The sequence below is a fragment of the Brugia malayi genome (assembly GCF_000002995.4).
Source record: "Brugia malayi strain FR3 genome assembly, contig: Bm_v4_Chr4_scaffold_001, whole genome shotgun sequence".
In the NCBI taxonomy this organism is placed as follows: Eukaryota; Metazoa; Nematoda; class Chromadorea; order Rhabditida; family Onchocercidae; genus Brugia; species Brugia malayi.
In genome coordinates this window covers 7,493,610-7,515,141 of record NW_025062478.1, presented here as the reverse complement: position 1 = coordinate 7,515,141, position 21,532 = coordinate 7,493,610, and the positions used below count along the sequence as shown (strand labels likewise).

The window sequence follows — 21,532 nt, the reverse complement described above, 5'->3', positions numbered from 1 at the left end:
AATTTCCAAATTACAAAATAAGAAATAGTCAAGAGAATATCCAAAAGATTGTTGGAAAAGCTAAAATTTTTATTCAATAATTGTTTCAATATTTTGAAATTCCTGAAGAAAAAAATATAACAACCTTTCAGCTTCATGCAATGATCTTTTCAATTTGCTTTGAAATTAAAAACTTAAGAGAAACTGTTTATAAGAGTTCAACCAGAAACTTTACCTTTTCTCATTAAAATTTCTTTGTAAAAAAATTTCCAAAAAAAAAAAAAAAAAAGTTAAATATCTTAGAGATAGATATACTAGGGCTGTTCAAACTATTTTATGATAAGTGGCTCTAAAAGAAAAATGAAAAAAAATATCTTGATAAGACAGTCTGATTACAATTTATTTTGATGTCGGAATGATTTTGATATCTAATATCAGTAATTGACCAATGCATAGATTTTCCGTCTACACTAAAGAGATTGCAGCCAACCACTCTTATTTATAATAATATTTTTATTTGAGACACTTCCTGAAGACTAGCAAACAGTCGCAATGCATAATGGTTCCAAAGAATTATTACGTCAGCAAATAAAAATAAAAATATCTACACAATATATCATTTTCAAAAATAAAGCAGATGGACATGTACGCATGATGTGATTTCAAAAAAAAGAAATAACTATTCTCGTGTCACCGCCCTCGTAGTCTGCATTCCATTTCTTATGATTTATGCATGGAGAGAGCAAATATAATCAGTGACCATTTGACATAAGACTTCCATACTTCAAGATAAGATTGATAAGTGACATGCACAGATAGTGAAAATAAACCCAAGGGGTCATTTTCGCGAGAAAGATGTTTACGAGTATAACAAACAATTCTAGATGAAGAACAGAAAATTTCTGAATCTCAATTAACCACTACTACGCCTCATATCCAAGCTAAAAGATAAAGTGCCATATTTGAAGAATTCATGAAAAAAGCTCAGCTGTCACATCAGAACAAAACCACTTCATTCAGCTAGTAATTGGACTATCACTACTCTAAGATCAGTTAATGCACAGAAAATATTAGGCAGGCCTTTTCGAGTTTCGAGAAGAATGCAGTGCTCACATTTCAGCATTATTTGACCAATGCAAATCAGTGTTGAGATGTCCAAATTAATTTCACAGTGGCATATGTTAAGATTAACTTTATTTGAATATATTAACAAAAAGTAGCACTGATAAGAAATAGAGTGAAATGTGAAAAGAAAATTTATTTCATGATGGATTATGAAATGCTGAAGGATATTATGAAATGTTCTCGATGAAACGCATATCTCTAGCTTAAACAAATTTGGGATAAGAAAGAGGAAATGAAATAAATTCTTAACTGGCTGAATTAAGTTTAATTTTTTCAGGGATCTGAAAACTGTCAGTACCACTCCATTTTTCCTTCTTGTCCACTCGTCTCCTCAAAACTGACGATTAAGAAAGAAATAATTTTAAATCTTCATCAAGGACAAAAACAGTGAGGCACAGTCAAAGGAACATAATTCTCATCTTCAGATAATAAAAAAGACAATTAATAGCAAATAATGTTGGAATAAACATTCTCTTTGATGTTAATAAATTCTACTCCCATAACTGTTGCTAAAAACAGCAAATTTTCAAAAATATTCGTTGGCAAATAGTTTAAATCAGGAGAGTTCATTAGAAAGATTAGGATTTAAAATCAGTTCATTCCAAAATCTAATTGGAGCCATAATTATATCTAACTGAATGAAACACAAGACATGAAATTAGAAATTAAAAAAAATATAAAAAGTTGCTTCAAAAAGTAATTTTGGTGATGAAAGAAGTTGGGAATGGCATTCAAAAAATATTGCTACATTTGATGCATCACTAAACAAAAGAGTTTAGTTGTGGATAGCTTAAGGAAATAGATTATGAAAAGGAGGAAATTTATGGGTCTCATTCGATAACAGCTGGGCTAGAAATGTGTAAAGTAGAATGAGCGGCTAAATAGAGTAAAGAGAGAATAGAGTGGATTGCATCAACCACTCTGGCCTTAATCTGACAGCAATTTTTCATCTTTTTTTTCATTTAAACAATAAAGACCAAAGTGTAGAGTTGCCTTCACATTGTTACTTTTCAAAACAAATAATTTTCTCGTTTCTTTCTTCAAATCGGTCAAAATTATAGGAAGTTTTCGAGAGAAAAAAACTTTGCCGATTTTAGTTCGAATTTTATTTCCAGAAAAATGTTGATTTCACTTCCTTAAATATTTTTTTTGAAACTTATTGGTAATTGCTTATTTTATCACACCTTTAATTAGCAATCACTTAAGTGTTAGCAGAAGAAAAGTAATAACTATTGAGTGAGTAATGGGAGAAATATTTCATCAGTTTATTTAACGAGATTAAGAAAGATGACTGACAATAATAAACATTAGCGCTGTGGTGTCGCACACTTTTGTCTATTTTTGAAAGTCTAAAATTGATACTAATATAGACAGAAATGAATTAATATAAGCTTAGCTATATTGGCTTATAAGACCCATGTGCACCACTATGCCGAAAATTATTAGTGCCTTAAAATAGCGCCTGGCTTTATGAATAGAGATTCTATATTTAGCTTTAAACAAAACTTCTAATCCTTTCCCTACATCAGTTAAAATGGCGAGGGATTCGCTGGTCTGAAGTGCTAGCAAACTGATTATGAGATTTTGGATGAAGAATTGTAAACAATAATAATAGCTGAATGAACTGATACTGAACACGAGAATGCATAGTGTATTATTGGGAAATTCAACATCATCCGATTCATAACATAAGAAAAACGACAGTTAATGCTTTAACTTTATATCTGCTGTATTCGCAACATCGGCTAATGAAAGGAAAAAGTTTGTGGACGTCAAGATATAAAATATAGTCCAGTATCTCAAATTATACTGATGAAAAGTGAACAAAGGTGAAAGGTGACGAGAATATAATATACTGCTCATTGTTTATTTCATGAGGGGACATTGCGTTTCCAAAGATGTTATTGTCATCTGATATCACATGTATAATCCTTGGCTGAATAGATTGACCTGGCATTGTGAGAGCACCAGCGATTCTTATGAGATCTATGGTACGGAACATCCTCACCTGAAGCTAATAGTTCGGAATTCCTGAAGTGCCGTCTAATTTAAAAATGCAATGAAGGATTGTTTGAGCTAGCGTCTCGCGATGTACCTACCAGCCAAGCGCTCCTGCAGATCGATTTCGTTCAACAAATTTCGTTTCGTTGTTTGGCATTCTTTCCCCGTGTATATGTGTGTGTGTGTGTGTGTGTATGTATGTGTATGTGTGTATATATGTGTGTGTGTATGTGTATGTGTGTATATGTGTGTGTGTGTATGTATGAGTGCAAATGTGTGATTATAGGAAGAGTAATGGCATATTAAACAGCCTTGAAAAAAGCAAAAAGTTTTGAGTACAATTGGAGAGTATTGTTTCATAAAAGAAGAGAAGGACCAGTATTTGTGAGATGGAAAAATCATGAAGTAGTGTTGACGACCACAATTACTTAGTTGTAGAAGGATATAGTGGCAATGAACTTATTTAAAACTTCCAAAACAACTGTTACTATTAGCTTTGAGAGAGAGAGAGAAAGTAATAGCTAATGCCTTGAGTAAACAAGCCTTGAATAGATATGCTGCACTTGCTGTTGGATTTCAATAGAATTTCAATATGTCTCAAAGACATTTATATATGAAAAAATTTGAGAAAACAAAAAATGCTATCAAAAGTCACATTAAAATTCATGAATTGGAGTACTTATTGATATTTGAATAAAGAATATGAGATCTGTTTGTGTGGTGGTATATTTCTCTATAAACATTCAGGAAGGCAGTCATTTTGCAGTCAAACACAAGAATTCTCTAAAAACGCATTATGCATTAAGTGATTTCAGGCTATGCAAATCAAATGGAGGGAAAAGCAAAATTTAAACTTTGTTCCAAGTTGACATCTCACTCTGAACATCAAATGATTTAGTCTTCGTTGTTAACACCAATATATGAAATGCACAATAGAAGCATTCTTAAAATTCCAATTAGCGTCACATTTAACATTAAAATTGAAATAATGGAACAGTGGTTATTTAACTTATCGTTTCCACTATATATATGCTATTTTCATCGATTATTTCAAAATGTTGTTAAATGTTGGATTAATATATTAAGCTGAGCTCTTTCTCCCTTTTACGCCACGAGACAATGTAACGATTCAATTCGGTATAATTCGTTAACATGCTTGATGATGAGTAATTTAACAAGAGGATAAGGCATATTTCTCTAACTTTGATTGTACATTACCAAGCATGGAGAGATCGGAATATAATAACTAAAAGTATAGAAAAGTAAAAAAGACTCTAAACTTTATTAAAATAAATAAAACGATGTTTTATTTTATTAAAATAAAACGATGTTAATTTTTCCTTCATAATATGATAAATATCTATGGATTATTACTTAGAGTAATCGATGCTGAAAGTATGCCTGAATAGTTATTTGATCTTTATCAATGTATGATCCATCAAACTATTTCTTTATTAAAATGATAAATGAAATGTTGAGGAGAGAGCAAGAGAATTTAAAAGTCAAAATTATGCCACTAGTTGAATTAAGAATTATAGAAATGCACCTGAAGATCTGTTGCCTTAAATGAATAAGCAACATTATAGTTCAGAACAGGTAGAACCAAGAGAAGCAACAAACAGATAAAGGAAGATTGAAACTGCAAAACGACTGATATGAAAAAGTGAAATTTAATACTTTACTAGTCTTGATATTTCAATAGAAACTATAATCACAACAGTAAGACACACCACTATTCATTTTTGTTGACAAATAACTTTTTCGAATTTTCTTAAACGAGTTATTAACTAATTACAGATTTTAATTGACCATCAGATTTTTTTATCCCTAAAGGGAATAATGTCAACTTTAAGATTCACAGCTCGTATAGTTTCAGTAATAATTTTTCTTGAAGAATTTGTTCACTGTTTGATGTTATTACTTTTCTTCTGAAACTATACTAATCAATCCTTTTCAATCATTCTAAACAAATTATTACATAAATAGATAATATGAATTATAATGTCATATCTGTTTTCATAAAAAACTGTCTCGCAAATGAATAATTTGAAATCCTCTGCTGATTCCAATTTCTCAAATATATTTCACACAAATTAATTTTTTTTCGACTCCTAACAAACATTTTTTTCTTCAGTCTTCGTTTCTATTTATATTTTAATTAGAATTGAAGATTAATATCTTAATTAAAACTGGAGAAAAAAGTTAGCAACTTCCTAACAAAACTTTCTGCCAGATGAATTGTTTAGAGCATTAAACTAGTTTATAATTAAATTATTAATTTTCCTCTTTAAAGTAATTAATTCTGTTTCAAATTAAGATAGCGTGCACTTAATTAAGATATGCCATCCTTTCTATTTCATGTGGTCGATTATTGTAATAATTCCTCTCAAGAAGGAGAGCCTTTCTTTTAGAGAACTTTAGACATATTCTCAGTAAGTTCTTTTATGACGAGAAAATGGTATGAGTTGGCTAAGCATTAGATGAATTCGATGAAGTAATAGAAGGAGGATAAGTCTGAAAGTCGGGCTTCTAATGATAATATCCGATTATTTGGCTTGTCGGTATTTTTATTTAAATGCATGAAATATTAAATAATTGATTTAAGGGATGAAAAGTATTTATAACATGCTCTTCTTCTCATCATTCATGCATGCTGTTTTTGTTCAGCACGGCATGCAACAGTGTTGATGCATCTGCAATCAACCTAAGACATTGCTGATATCCTTTCTATTGCTAATGTCACTATTAGGCCTTTACTACTCTTTCTTCCTAATCTTATTAACCTTTGCTGATCGATGTTAGTTCATTTTATTTTTCCCAATTGATTATCATAAATGACTCAGTATAGCCTTTTGGATATCGTTATAATCAGAGCCTCATAAAACTGATTGTTTAGCTCAAGTAACTTAGCATTAGGACACATTTTAATCTTATTCAGTGCCAAAATGTTGTTAAATTAGAGCAATATTATAACAAACAATTTAACCACTAGCAATAAAGCTATCATGTAGTCTAAAATACTGTTTGCAGTAGCAGTTGGATTTGTGCAATAATATTGTACTTAATTATTAATAATCATTAGGCCTTTAATTTAAACCTGAGATAACAATAAAACTCAGTCTTATGATCAAAATAAAAAAAGAGAATTTATCAAATCGAAAAATCTTATTTTCCTAAGTAAATCATTGCCTTATACCTTAGCAACCATTTTTTAGATGACGACAGATGCAAAAAAAGATCAGACGCCGGACCTTGCCACTATTTTCAGGTATTTTATTTGTATGATGAATCTCTAAAACTATTTCAAACAATATGCGATTACCGTACCTAAGTTATTCTATTTACCTTTCACATTGAAATTGTCGAAGCTTTTAATAAGTACGAATTTATAACTAAATATTTTCAATTGTATTCTACAAAAATATTAGATGCATCTAGAATTGTTAAGAATTTTTTTTAATAAGAAAATGAAGAGTACAAATAACTTTTTTTTACAAATTGTATACTGATTTTCATTTGTTTTTTTAGAATTTAAATGACTAGAGGCAAATCAAATTCCATAATGATTTTCAAACTGAGAGAAATTTTGCCCACAATCTTATACTCTTGGAAAACAAAATACTCAAAATTTATTTGATCTAATTAGAAGTAAATTCGGGAGAGTTGCAATTAAGTTTAAATATTCATATAGAGCCCCCTGTACGATGACCTCGTGTTTAATCAATATATATATATATATGTCATCACTAAAATATCTTCCAAATGCATTTGACACTTGAATTTTGGGATTTCAGGTGAAATGGCATTGGAATGAGACCAATCAAGAATGCAAAGAGTTTCACTACGGTGGATGTTTGGGCAATCGAAATCGCTTCGATAGCAAGCAACAGTGTATGAATCGTTGTGCATATGAAACCCATAGACAAGTCTTTATACCAAGCAAGTTCAAATACTTAAATTGTGAGAGATTTCAGGAGCACACTTTCAATTTTTTGTTATATCTTTCAGTAACAAGGTCATATTTTGAGTGAGCAATACAAACATTCTAAATAATCATAAATTTTTATAAGCTTTTGGAGCCAATTACTATCCCATTTTTATTTCGCCTTTGGGAGAGATTAATTTTGCATCATTCTTAGAGGTATGCTTGTTAGATGTTCATCCGGGATACTGCAATGACGATCGGAAAGGCCACTGGTGGTACTACTTCAATGCAACTGATGGTGATTGTCAGAGATTCTTTTACTATGGATGCGGTGGTAATGATAATCGCTTTTATAGTCACTATCACTGTGAAAAAATGTGTGGCGAACGTTTAGCGCTTGATACTGGTAAATTTCAATTAATTTTTAAATGTCAAAGCTTTTGAAGTGAAGCTAATCTTATGCTTCAATTTTATCGCACTAAATAATGTTAATACAACTTATGGTCCAGTTCAGATGGGACATTCCTTGTAACCACTGGTCCTTCTGGCCACTACACGTGTGAATGTCGAGAAGGTTGCTTCTGTTTTGATCATAACTTTGTAGTATGCGATCGCTGTGATGTTCGTACATCGATATGTATTATTCATTCGAAATACAATTACGTATGTGAATGTCGGGAAGGATTTGTCAAAAATGTTGGCGGTGAATGTGTTGGTTAGTTCTCTCTAGCAATTAATAAAACCTAGAAATGCCAGAGAAATGTGCTCTACTTTAAGATATTTACGTCCAAAATTTCATACTGTTTCATATAAGTGTGAACCGATATCATTCCCTTATATGAATGAGTTCACACAAATGTTTTGAATGCAATTTCTGTGTCATTTTTCCATGATTTATTCCTGTTGTGAGATTGAGAGATATATGTAAGGCACCGCTATCACGATTGCAACTTATAACATCCTAAGCTATAGCATTGAGTCAAACAAAGCTACGAATTCTTCTTACAGATTTAGACGAATGCCGTAACAGAAATTCAGTTTGCGATCGGAATGCACAGTGCGTGAATATGGTTGGCTCGTATACATGCAAATGTAACATTGGCTATAACGGTGATGGGAAAAAATGCACTTACGTTGGCATTGGTATGCACAGTAATATGAGAAAGTTTGATTTTTTATTTCCCAACAGCAATCACCATAGTACATTTCATTTGGTAATAAAAATCTGATAGAAAAAATGTTCCAGAGGAATTATATTTTGTTATAAAGTCGAATTTAATAACGAATTAAGATAATTGCTCGTTGCACAATTTTTTTAAGAAATTAATTTATTTCTAGAAATTTAATTAGCATGTAAAAATATTTCATATCACAATTATCTCCTGATAGAAAATAATATTAGGTCGGACAACAACAAACTGTGCAAAGTGCAGTCCAAATGCAATCTGCTCGCAGGGTGTTTGCACCTGCAATATTGGTTTCAAAGGCGATGGACTAAACTGCACAGGTTTTTACTTAAAACTCCATTTGAAAGTATAAAGTTTAAGAAAGACAAATTTACTTGAGGTTTCATAAAAACTACTGTGGTATAGAAGTGAAGCAATTGTAAATGATTAGTAGTATTTATGTTTTACAAGCCATATATAGCATACGCTGAACCAGCACTCGTTTAAATCGAAAAATAGAAAATCACTATCATTAGACGATGAAGAAGATATCTCGACACTATTTTTACCAGTGATAAGCATTATCATCATCTACTTCTGCAGATATTGATGAGTGTTTATCATGGCCTAGGGCATGTCACTATCATGCCAAGTGTCATAATATCAAAGGATCATATCAATGCGAGTGTCGATCTGGTTATGCAGGTAATGGCTACAACTGCACTTCTGCTCCTTGTAGGTTTATTTCCTTTCTTCATATTTTCCATCATTTTTCATATTTTATCATTTTATCTGTCAATAAGCAGTTATTGATAAATTCAGCAAAAAATTGTAGCAGCATGCACGAATTCATTCGACCCTCAGTACAGTAATCAATGCGGCATAGGGAATTGGCGTCCTCATTACTACTACGATTATGAAAAGAATCGCTGCAGATCATTTTGGTATGATGGGTGTCCGGGGAAATCTATGAATATATTCTCGGATGCGAACACTTGCCAAGTGTTGTGTGAAAATTTAACAGATGAAAATTTAAGCAATGAATTTAACAGACGAGGTCAGTTATTGTTTCAGATGAACTTCACCTAATTTATAGGACTTCTTTATTTTCTGCTTTGACCTTATATGAATGTAGTAAAGAACAGATTTTATGCATGTTGAATAAGATGTAAAAGAGATGAAAGGTGGATATAACTATGAATCGATGGATGACTTATGAATTTAATCTATTCATAGGTCGTAAAATTCATGGTAATTCATTTTTTCTTTCATGTTTCCTCTGCCTTTTTTAATTATATCTGGTATTACCAAATAGAACGATTTAACTTTGCAATATTATTTCATAAAGTAAACACAATGAATAGTTTCCAAAAAAGTCTGTTCTTTAAGATGATTAGCAATATGAATTAAAATTTGTTTCAACCCATCTTTAACTATCGACTAATATTCAGAAAAGTGCTATAGGTGCGATGGATTAGAGCTTCACAGACTGATATTTGCAAGTTATACGATGATAAAACACATTTTATATTTCATAGACACTTCAAATCAAAATATCTCACCTTTATAAGAGTTTAGAACTTCACTGAAATGACAGAAATTATCCCAAATTTATCTACATCTAAAAAAAAAAAGGTTTTAGATTGTATTCTGATTTTTTTTTCTATAATTCATTATTTGGAAAGTCCTACGATAAAACGATAAATTGAAAAAGAGCTTATAAACTAAATGATTCTGTAATTTTAAGGTCTAATGATAGCACTTTTCCCATTTTGATCTTAAATGTTGCCTGAAGAAAGAGCAGGTGATATAGTAGGGAACATAAAATTTGTGTTGAGTAAAAACGATAAATTGAGTTATCGGAACAGTTAGTATTTGGTGCTTTCCAAGTCGGAAGGTTATACGAATTTATACTTCTTTTATTTAGTCGTTGTTGTATTACCATCGTTCGGGTAGTTTTAATACATAATTCAGGGATTTGTTGGGATGTTCTCGACACTGACCATCTCAACCGTTGCCGAAATGGTATGTATTTCAGTCTAAATTCATCCGTAATTCATTGATCAACAAAATCTGATTTCGATTTTAGTGATAGAAAATCATATAGTTAACTCAGCTAGCCTGGACAATGAATTCCAGTTCTTATTGATTAACATTTCTTTGAAACTATTTTAATCTTGAAAGTTGAGTGCTTCAACATTCCCCAACCAAAAAAAAAGAAAGGAAAAAACGAAGCAAAATACTCAAGTTCGGAAAGTTTAAAGAAGCGATGTATAATAATTGATTACTCAAAAAAAGTTGCTCTCTAGTTTTAAGATGAATCAATGATTTCCGGAGATTTCAATTTAGGTTTTCTTCCATCTACCGTTTTTAAGCATTACAAAAAGCTTCAGATTAAACTGAATTTAAATTTATTAAATCTGGACTGGTTTATTTATGTAAAAATTATGTAATTTGACTACACATATTAGTTATTAGATTTACCTGTTGAATTCAACTTTTAAAGTCTGCCATTTTCTTGTGTGGTTCACTGCAACCATCTAACAAATAATTCTCATTCAGAGCAGAATTTAAAACACAATAAAATATGGAATAAGACTAGGATGTTAAATCAAAAAAACATAATTGATTAGTGTCTATCAAATTAACCGCAAATCATCAGGATCAGAGATTTAAACTGGAATCAGTTTAAAGCAACTGAATATGACTATTTCAAGGAACCTGGGAACAGCGCTTCTATTTTAATAAATATAAGAAAAAATGCGAAATGTTTTGGTACGGTGGATGCAGCTCGTACTCCCTCAACATGTTCAAAGATTTACGCTTTTGTCAAGGAATTTGTGAACATTTGCGACTCTACATGCCTGGTTAAGCCAAATCATAAATGTTTTGAAGTCTATCAAGCATACATGCAAGAGAAATTGCAAACAATTAGTAAGCATACATGCGTAGATAGGAACGAATTTTGTGAAAATTTAAATCAAAATTTGAGAATGTTGGATGAGCTAAAGAAAAATTTCGATAACAGGGAAAGGAATAGGAAAGCACTACAAGTAGTAATACTCAGAAATACTATGCATAAAAACTAAGCCACGGGTAGTGTGACAATATGTAGACAAGTAACCTTCCAAATTATTCCTACTCCCTGAGCGAACTGCGGATGAATCACTGTCACAAGCATTACAAAGTTTTTGTGATCATAAGAAAAGTGAACTTTTAGTGGGTTATCATCAATGTGATTACTACCTCATTCTTCATACAAGCGCATGAGAAACGCGTTTCTTACGAATGAAAAACATTCTAATTTATTGTTGAATTTTGATGCTTCTGTTTAAAAACTTTTTACTTCTTAGGACTGGAATCTCCTGTCGAAGTGAAACAGAAAAGTCATCAGCTGACAGAAGCATTAAGTGTGAAACTGAATAGCAGTGGTACTACTGATAATGTTATCAATGAGGATATTTGCTGTATGGCTAATCAATGTCAATCTAACGCCACGTGTTATTTCAACAAAACGATACAAAAATATTCTTGTAAATGTAAAGATGGACAGAAGGACTGCATCAAGAAAATCAATAAAGCAATGCAGAATTATAACGGTATTTCAGATGATATTATTGAACCTTAAAATTTCGACCGTTTTGAAGCTGACTGACGACTTTCTCTTTTCTGAATTTCAGAATGAAGCACAAAATTCACTTTTGTCGTTTAATCCTTTTCCTATTAAGAAAGATAAATGTAAACTTGAAGAAAGACTTCCAGAATCAGATCCATGTTCGATGAGTGTATGTAAGAATGGCACAACATGTATTGCTAAAGTTAGAAAAGATATATTAACACATGAATGTCACAATGAATCAAGTTTGTTATTTTTTAATTTAAAAGGTAATGTCTGAAGTGTTCAATATTGCTGACACACTTCTCCGTAATGCAATTTGTGCTTCTGCAATACAATTCATGTATTGCAGGAGCATGTGATGTGAATGTGAATCCATGCTTGAATAAGACAACAAATAGTTATTTAACAATTTTTGTGATTGTCCACTTAGATTTGCTTTTGAGTGGTCGATTTCTGTGTGAGTTTTCTTAATAATCAGAACTTTTTCGGCATATTCGATTTTTGCCAGGAAAGAAAAGTAACTGATAAGTGACATCTCATGAAGAAGGGAACGTAGGCTTTTTTTCACTTGAAAAGAATTGAACATAAAATTAGTAATTATCTGATTTAAATAAATTTAGTTATTAACAAAACGAAACCAATCAGATGTGATGAAAAAGTGGAATTAATATCCATTGATAAAGTTGAATGGATTAAACAGCTTAAAGAACTGAAAGATAAAGAGCTGAAAATGAAGGAAATTAAGAAACAAAATCATGAATTAACCAGTGGAATTAGAAACGGTAAGTTGCATAAATGCTTATAAAGAGTTTCAACTTTAGTCCAACAATTCTACTGTTACCTTCAGCAAGTGAATGAATATTTTGGACTTTTCAATAACTCACTGATAAACTTTTAATAATGAAATTGTCTACAAGATAAGCTTCCTATCAACGTTTTTGAAAAGTACTCGTATTGATATACACTCTTCGTACTGCGTTGATTTGGTTATGTATCTAAGTCATACAATTTTCATGACCTGGTTGTTCGTCTTCTATGTAACGTGGTGGTGACACACATATCCAATGGATGACATGACCTCATGCATGGCAAGAGTAATCAAAAAGTTTAGGATCAGATCAGCAAATGCTGCATGATAGTGATAATGAAGACAACATGACAGATGTCAACAACACAACAAATGAAACAATCCCCACAAAAAACAGTTTGGCAGCGATCAGTCTCAATGACACTGCTGCTGGAATCACAATCGACACCAACCATATCCGACTGTCAACAATTGGTCTTTTGACATCTTTGGTCTGGTTTCAATACCTTTATCAGGTGGCCACATAATATTATACCTATTTCTATCTACCTAATCTATCTCATCTATTTATATATACAATTTATTCATAATCAAAGAATTAAATTTATTTTTTGACCAAAGTTATTTCCTAACTACTTGTTGCTTTTTTGCACTATATCTCAGCTTTCCAGTTATTGATATATAGGAGATTTATTTCATACATGAAATTTTCATATTATAAATACTAAGAATACCACTGCTTTCTATTCTAAGCTTCTTTCTTACACTTACTTTCAATAACCTCATTCTCACACTCTTCAAATGTTTTTATGACTCTATCTAATCAATTTCTGTAACTTTTGAATCCAACAATAAATATTTGATATTCCAACTTCCCTTCCTTGTAATAAATATCATACAGTTGTCAGCAATTAAAAAACATCTGCTTCGATGTATTTACAGGTAACTTCATTTGACTGTTTTTTATGTAGGAAAGACGTAGTGTCCCCTTACATGGCAAGGGGACACTACGTCTTTCCAAAGTCTTGCGGAAATATGAGAACAAACTGTGACAAATAAATAAAAATCTCAGATATCATTATATCGCCAGCGTTAAAACACCTAGGTTTCCAGTGCTTAGACACAAGCAATTCGCCGATGTGAAAATATAAATATACAAAGAATTCCCCCACTAGAAGACTGATTACTCAGCAATTCAAATCAGATGCTCAAAATGGTTTTGGAATTGCCAATGTGTAGAACCACTTGTTCATCACTACAGAATTCTTTCAACAAATTTCCAACTTATCAAAATTTATATGCATACTGACAAGTTCGGAACCCTAAAATCTGGTAATTTTCTTTTTCGGTTCTTCGATTTCATAAATGATGCCTTTGTTAAGACTTTCTCACAAGCAAGACTGAAACTATTTTGAGAACTGAGAAATTGATATAAGCATTTAAATTCATATCCCCAAGACTTCAGCATAAATTTCCATAGTTTTTAACACACCTTCACAGCAAAGCTTGGACCCTTTTATTAACTATTACTGTTAGAAGAGTTTATGTTGTTACTAAGGAATGTTGTACTGATGATGAAAAGCCATAAAAATTAGTGAGTTCAGTGTTCTTCGGAAAAATGTTATTAGGACAGAGTGGAATAAATAGATGTGAAATTAGCTCTTTTCCAATGTAAATTAGCTCTTCCTCAATTAGCTTTCCCATGTCTTTCTAAAAGCTTTCGCAAGCATCAAGAAAAGTTCAAAACCACTTCCTCGAGTCTCACCAAACAAAATGAAGAACCAACATGAGTACAGAAGAAAGAAAAACGATTATAGAGGACTGCTAGTCTGTTCAAACCGAAGAGAATCACAAACCTTCCAATGAAGGGTTCCAGCGAAATCCCAAACTTTCATACTGTTTGACTTGATTGAAATTTTGAATGCAACCATCGAATCCATTTACTTGGCTCACCATTGGACAACTACATAAAATGTAAGTTCTTTCCCAAAGAAATATCTATACAGTTTTCGACAAAAACATTCTCTTACAGTAAGCAGTTTTTACAAAGATCAAATACGAGTATACCGATGCAGCCGACAATACATTTTAAGAAAATATTTTTCAAAAAAAATTTAAAATTTGAAAAAAGAATCCACATTTTCCGTTATGAATCTTAACAACTACGCTCAATGGATAATCTCCGTGTCTTAATTTATATTTCGCTGAAACAGTTTTGTGTCGCATATTGACTAACCGAAGTTTGTACCTTAGGAAAAACTACCTAACACAATACAGCTGCTTTACTAAAATTTTTTAATGCTACTGCTCTAGAAGCTAGAAAAAGCAGTGTTCAGAAAGATATTTGAAATATGGTTGCAGACAATACGCCAGTAGCATTAGGAAAAACTATATAAATTTCTACTTCATTTCAGACTTATGAAACAAGGTGAAATACAACCTAAAAATAGCTTATTAAAATCAAACAAAGCAAAATTCCTCGAGTGATTTTTTTTTTTGGCAAACACTCTGATTAAAACTGATTTTATATTCAATTACATATACTTTTCAGGCATATTCTTGAGTCATTGTTATTCAGATTACGAAGCTTTTAAAATCAAATACAAAAAATTCAAAATTTCTGCTTTAAAATTAATTTTGAAAAGTGCAGGAGATCCCGACAAACAACTTGATCAAAGCCAACATTATAGGAATTCGGAACTCATACATTAAAAATACAAAGCTTGACTTCGACATTATTAGAAAAAACACGAAAACAATCACAAAATAAAAAGAGAATATATATTTCTCCTTAAAATTAAAATTACATTTAGTTCACTACGACTCCCCTACATTTGGTAAGACGTGATCAGCTAATTCCACTATCTGTTTCGGAAATTTCGGGGGCCCAATTAACCGTATAACGTCTTCATAACTAAGCATTTCATTCTCCAGCAGTGAGGATGCCAGCTGCAATCAATTATTCTTTAAAAGTGTGGTGGAATTTACGTAAATCTATAAAACGTCAATAAGAAATGAACAGCAATAACAATTTTTACATTATTTTGTAAATAAAAATAGATTTAATTAAAAATATTTAAATAAAATTCTAAAGATGTTCCAATTCAAGCAGTAGTTACACGACATGAGCATGCACACAAATGCAGTTGATAAAGAAAAATTTCGAAGATGTAGTTGTTAACCGACCACCATAATCTCTTCGATAAGAGATAAGGATAATATCGAAATATTCTTAAAATAATCAAATAAAATCTGATAAGATTAAAATAACCTATTAAAATACAATATAAAAAGCCCTATACCTTTCTCAGTTTTTCTTCATTCGTCTTCAGGATGTTTTCCGCAGTGAAATATGCTTTTGAAACCAATTTAGACGCCTCCTAAGAACAATCAGTACATGGATTTAAATTTATTATAAATTAACTAAACACATTTTAAACAGAAATACATATAAATGTACTTAGTAAATAAACGTACCTGGTCAATCAAATGTTGCAATTTTATGCTGAAAGGTTTTTTGTAAATTCCAAATTCGTTTCGTTTGCTATCATCCATTATCGGGAAACTTAAGGGGCCTACGGATTCACTCATTCCATAGAGTTGTACTTGTGCATATGCTGACTTTGTCACCTGGAAAAACTAAAATAAACAAACAAATAAACGTGTTATGATTAATAACTTCCAAGTGGAAACCTCGCCAGAAACAGCATACATGAATTTCACCACACATTACACACCAAATTCATCTTTTGGAAACTTATTACTCGAAAATCAGTTTTTTTTTAAGCAAAGTAAAACGTTTTTAACTGTAAATTTAATGCGATTTTAATTTTTAACAATCACCTTTTTCAAGTCATCTTCAGCACCCGTAGTAACACGTCCAAAAATGATGTTTTCTGCCGCCCGGCCTCCAAGCAACATACACATACGATCAAACATCTGCAATAAAAATACATAGTCGGTGAAAGTCAATGTTCTTCCTGACACTGCAATCGAATTAATGAGCTCTTGTCGAAGTTTGTTATTAACTATATATAGACATGGATAGACAAGTACGAAATAATAAAATACCTCATCCTTAGTTAATATTTTCCGCTCTCGAGGACTGAACTGAGCAAAACCAAGCTTAACACTTGTTCGTGGGATAATGCTAACCTGAAATGAAAACAAATGAAAGTAGATAGAGAATTACAATTGGTCTAAAATCCAAAAAAGAAAAACTCGCTATAATCAAATTTAACATCACCGCAGCATATGCAGATACTACCAACCACTAGGTGAATATACAATCCAAATACAGCCATACAACGCGAAATGGTTACAGTAATTAACAATGCATAAGAACGAATCATTCAAGCCTAGGATCTGTAGCTAAATTAAAAAATAAAAACCCTTAGTAAAGCATCAGTGTGTTCCAGCAACCATCCAATCAGAGCATGACCAGATTCATGATATGCTACGATTTCACGTTCTTCTTCTACCATTGATCGACTCCTTTTTTCTGCGCCTAGAATAAAACCACCTATTAGTTAACACCTATTATTAGTTAAGCACTGAAACAACCATTAATCACAACAAAATGTTATCTCGAATATTTACAAATTTCGGAATTTCCGTGAACCTTGAACTTGCATATTCCCTTAGATTTATCTCAAATGGAAAACCTGCAAGAATTCTCTGCAATGATTCATCTAAATCATCTATTGTCACTAGACTTTTCTTTGATGACGCCGCCCGAATAGCTGCTTCATTTATCACATTTGCGATATCTGCTCCTAAAATATAGCTACTAACCATACTATTAAAAGTTCATATATAACGGAACGTTGCTTTCAATAAAAATCGTTACTTTATTTTACGAGTAAATGTGCAGTATGCTTCAGAACATTAGAAAAACTTGTTTCAAGTGGGAAGTTACGGCATCAGTTCTCAACATGGAAGAAATCTTATATTAACGTCTCACTTTACTACTAGACCGGATAAACTGGCAAGTTAGAAGGCACTGAAAATGTTCAAGCACTGAAAATAAAACAAAACTACAAAAAACATAAAACAGGTACGCAATTTTCATTAAATTAAGAGTCCATAAACTTTTTTGACCCGAAAATCGTGATGTTCTTTGAGCAAGCCTCTTGGAATAATATTGTGGTTCACGATCCAATTTAATTCTGCTTAAATATAATTCGAATATTTCCTGCCTTTCCAAAGCGGTTGGAAGATCGATAACGATGTGTCGATCAAACCGACCAGGGCGTAGAAGAGCCTACAAAATACATTTCATTATAAATTAAGCGGAATTACAATAATCGAATCTATTTTATAAACTCTTTTCAGCACAAATCAGATACTGTGCAATTAAATTGGATTTAGAAAAACCACTTTGAGTACTTGTTTACACCAACTTTTACCAAATATATAGATATTTTTACAATGAGCATCGAAAACTAAACCTTATCCAATATATCGCCACGATTTGTTGAACCAAGTAAAACAATACCGCGACCACTATCAATACCATCCATCTCTACCAGCAACTGATTTAAGGTCTGCTCCTCTTCTCGATTTCCACCACCCGCTTCGCTGAAATTGTTGTCAAGGCAGAAATATTAAATGACATTTAATTAAAGTTACCTTTGACTTCTTTTGCGTCCTATCGCATCTATCTCATCGATATAGATGATGCAAGGTGCCATTTTCTTTGCTGTTTTGAACAAATTCCTGATCCTAGATGCTCCCAAACCTGAATGACATTTAAAATGACTGTTAAACGATTGTACTCTTCGCTCTAGGAGTAATCACCGACTCATAAAATTAATTGTAGTCTCTAAGGTAATAATGAATACCCCCAATCATTTCAACAAATTCAGTGCCATTCATCGAAATAAATGGTACTGAAGATTCAGCAGCAAGAGCTTTTGCCAAAAACGTCTTTCCACATCCGGGTGGACCGGTAAGTAATGCACCTTTCGGCAGCCGAGCTCCCAATTTCTGAAAATTTAGAAATATTTCTCCTTCGTTTCGTAAAACGTACATGCGCTTGGCACAGATTTTAAAACAATTCAGCAACTCGTTACTAGAATGAAAACACTAAAAAGCAAAAAGATGTTATAACGTTTATAATAACCTACCATATATTTTTCAGGACGTCTGAGGTAATCTATAAATTCTTTAATTTCAACTTTAGCTTCATGCAAACCCGCAACATCTTTGAACTTTATTTTTTGAGCGTTAGCGTCATTCGGTTTAATAACATTGAGCTTCATTTTTAGTCCAAGCACATCTTGAAATGAACTCTAAAATACAACTTTTTAATTCACTGTTAAGGAGATAATACATTTTAGCTAAACAGCTAGAAAGGTTCATTAGAATTTTTTGGAAAGTGAATAAGCTGACACTAACTTTCACTGAAGGAAGAGACTTTGAGGCTCCGAATAGCATTAACGCCAACAAAAGCAACAACAGGAGATCTCTGCAAAGAACATCACTTAATAAGTAAGGAATAAAGAATTAGAGGTATACACATATATATAACACATATACATACAGACACAACATAGGAAACATACATAAATCCTTGTGCTGAAGTGTCGATAATAGCAACAGGTGTCCACTCTTCTGGTGGTTTTCCCAAGGTAGTTTCTATCTCGCGTATATCAGCTTCCAGTCTTTTAGTATCCATAGTTGTTACCACATACACTTTTTGCCAACCTATACCTGGCCTGAACATCTGCAAACATATGTCATAATTTTTGCAAAACAAAAAAGAAAAATATCGAAGTTCAATCCTTCTTTGTATCTTTAATTGCTGTGAATCTATCTTCTCGCTGTGAATCTATCTTCTCAGAACAACTATTTCTGTAGCGACTGCTAACAAATTAGTTTAAAATGCTACACATATTCCCAGCAATCCAGAAGCAAAAAAGAAATCTGAAAATTTGAGCACTAAAGAAAAAATTTTACATTGTATCCACACTCACTGAATGGCAAGTTTTGCACTGGACCCGGCTTCATGATGATACGAGCAACATTATTTCCAGTTATTACAATTTGTTCAATCTAAAAATACATTTCCATAAAAACGCAAGTGATTTAAATGAAAAATTTGTACAAATTTATTGATTTACATCGTTTGCTCGTTGTTTAATAGTGAATACTGTAATGAATGTTGTACTCATTTTAGTGGACATAAAAAAGTGATTAAGAGTTCACTACTCAGGAATGCAAACGTAACCTAAAATTAAAAAAAAAAAAAACGTAGTTTCTACAAAAAATTATATACACTGCCACCTCAAATTATATTATTCGCCACACTATGTGCTGATTAACATTTATGGCTGCTAAACACTTCATCTAATAATTTAAACTCGTAATATCTAGTTATTACGAAATAACCCTTACCTGTCCCAATGGTACTATGTAGGTAAGAAAGTCATGCACTGTCAACTGATTTGTATACCTTGTCTGCCACACGCCTGTTAAAGCCGATGTTATCACTGTTGCTATTACACTTCCGATTAATAAACCCGTGAAAAATTTTCCTAGAGTTTCAAATAAAAGATTAATAAGAAGAATATTTAAAAAGAACAATGCTCAACGAACAATATTTTAGTTTTACGACAAAATTAGAATTCTTTACAGCTAAAATTTTAGAGAGAATCACAGAAATATGTTTTCACGGATTTTATGTAGTAACTGCGTTAAAAGGCAGGACTGAGAGAGATGAAATATATAAGAATCACTACATTTCACATCACATTATTTGTCATCAAACATTTTATATTTGACATCATTAATGGATTAAAAATTTACTTAATCTTTTATTGTCAGATTCCTTCGATGATTCTTTTTTACCTCGACCATCATTTTTATCGCCCACTGCATGCAAAGCTGAAAAATTCTTTCTTCCTAATTCTGATACTATCTTACACGTGGAACCCCGATTTGCAATTTGTAACGACTCGAAGAGATCAAATGTAGCAGATATAGCCAAACACGAGAGACACGTCGGAATAAAATTAATGTCAGTAATTAAGGAGCAAAACAATCATGCTATAGAATAACTTAAATGCGACATTATCCAGAAAAAATCAGTATGAAAATTCCAACATAATAAAACTGGATATTTTTTGCCACTGATGGGCTTGGTTTTCAGCATAACTAGCATCGACTTCTTTTAATAAAAAATTGGTACAAATTAGAATCATTTCTAAATGATAGTGACCGTCCAAGCTACAATAAATAATTGAAAAATGGAGTGTTATGGAAAAAAATGCAGAGTAATCAGAAAATACGACTAACCAGAAGATGAACTGAAGAAACGCATCAAAAAGGATGGTCTCAGTTGATATGATGGCAAGAGTATTAAAGATGAAGCTTTGAAACGACATTTCTTAGAAGGCGAACGGATAAGTGTAAACTTCAGCGAAATGCTAGGTTTGCGAAATTGTGTAATGAATAATGAGCGAAGAAATCGCTTACCCGGATAACAGTCAACAAAACCACCAACTCTCAGCATCTGAAAATCACCTCAGTTTTCCTTATTTTTGGTTCAAGTATAATACTAATGCAAGACACACTGCAACAAATGTCTGGAAATTCGGATATCATAATTCAAGAGATCGGTAGTAGCAGTTCAGCAAAAATAATTTCAACTAGAATTGCTTTGCTTATGCACACTGAACAAATACAATTCCAACTCGTATGATATCAGAAATATCAGTCCTGAAATATTATAACATTATATTTTTTTAAATTGCATAAAATAAAGATAACTGAGCATTGATACTTACCCCATGCGCAAATTTGTAATCTTCTTCCCCAAATTTTGCTATTTCTTATGACCATTCAAAGGATCTGAAATATTATAACATTACATCGATCAATATTACATGCTTCAAACAATTCTAATA

The 21,532-nt window shown here is 31.9% G+C and overlaps 2 protein-coding genes across 3 annotated transcripts; one reads left to right on the top strand and one right to left on the bottom strand.

Annotated features, from left to right (window-relative positions):
- Positions 1–6,998: 6,998 nt before the first annotated feature.
- On the top strand, positions 6,999–13,150 carry Bma-mec-9 (Uncharacterized protein; the record flags this gene model as incomplete). Its single annotated transcript, XM_043082021.1, has 13 exons — positions 6,999–7,044; positions 7,245–7,436; positions 7,635–7,745; positions 8,039–8,173; positions 8,433–8,537; positions 8,800–8,901; positions 9,032–9,253; positions 10,171–10,221; positions 10,914–11,063; positions 11,550–11,795; positions 11,959–12,057; positions 12,436–12,597; positions 12,927–13,150. 13 exons carry the CDS (start codon positions 6,999–7,001, stop codon positions 13,148–13,150), a joined length of 1,845 nt encoding a protein of 614 aa, XP_042937955.1.
- A 2,290-nt stretch (positions 13,151–15,440) lies between these two features.
- On the bottom strand, positions 15,441–21,138 carry Bm6438 (Uncharacterized protein; the record flags this gene model as incomplete). Of its 2 annotated transcripts, none has more annotated exons than XM_043082019.1 (18): positions 15,441–15,572; positions 15,926–16,003; positions 16,101–16,253; positions 16,467–16,562; positions 16,695–16,778; positions 17,015–17,130; positions 17,288–17,398; positions 17,724–17,886; positions 18,074–18,203; positions 18,255–18,363; positions 18,467–18,611; positions 18,752–18,916; positions 19,023–19,092; positions 19,190–19,350; positions 19,584–19,679; positions 20,022–20,161; positions 20,433–20,510; positions 20,922–21,138. In XM_043082019.1, 18 exons carry the CDS (start codon positions 21,136–21,138, stop codon positions 15,441–15,443), a joined length of 2,244 nt encoding a protein of 747 aa, XP_042937953.1. The 2 variants fall into 2 exon arrangements, with proteins under 2 accessions (XP_042937953.1, XP_042937954.1); XM_043082020.1 differs by having other exon boundaries at positions 20,022–20,095.
- Positions 21,139–21,532: the final 394 nt, after the last annotated feature.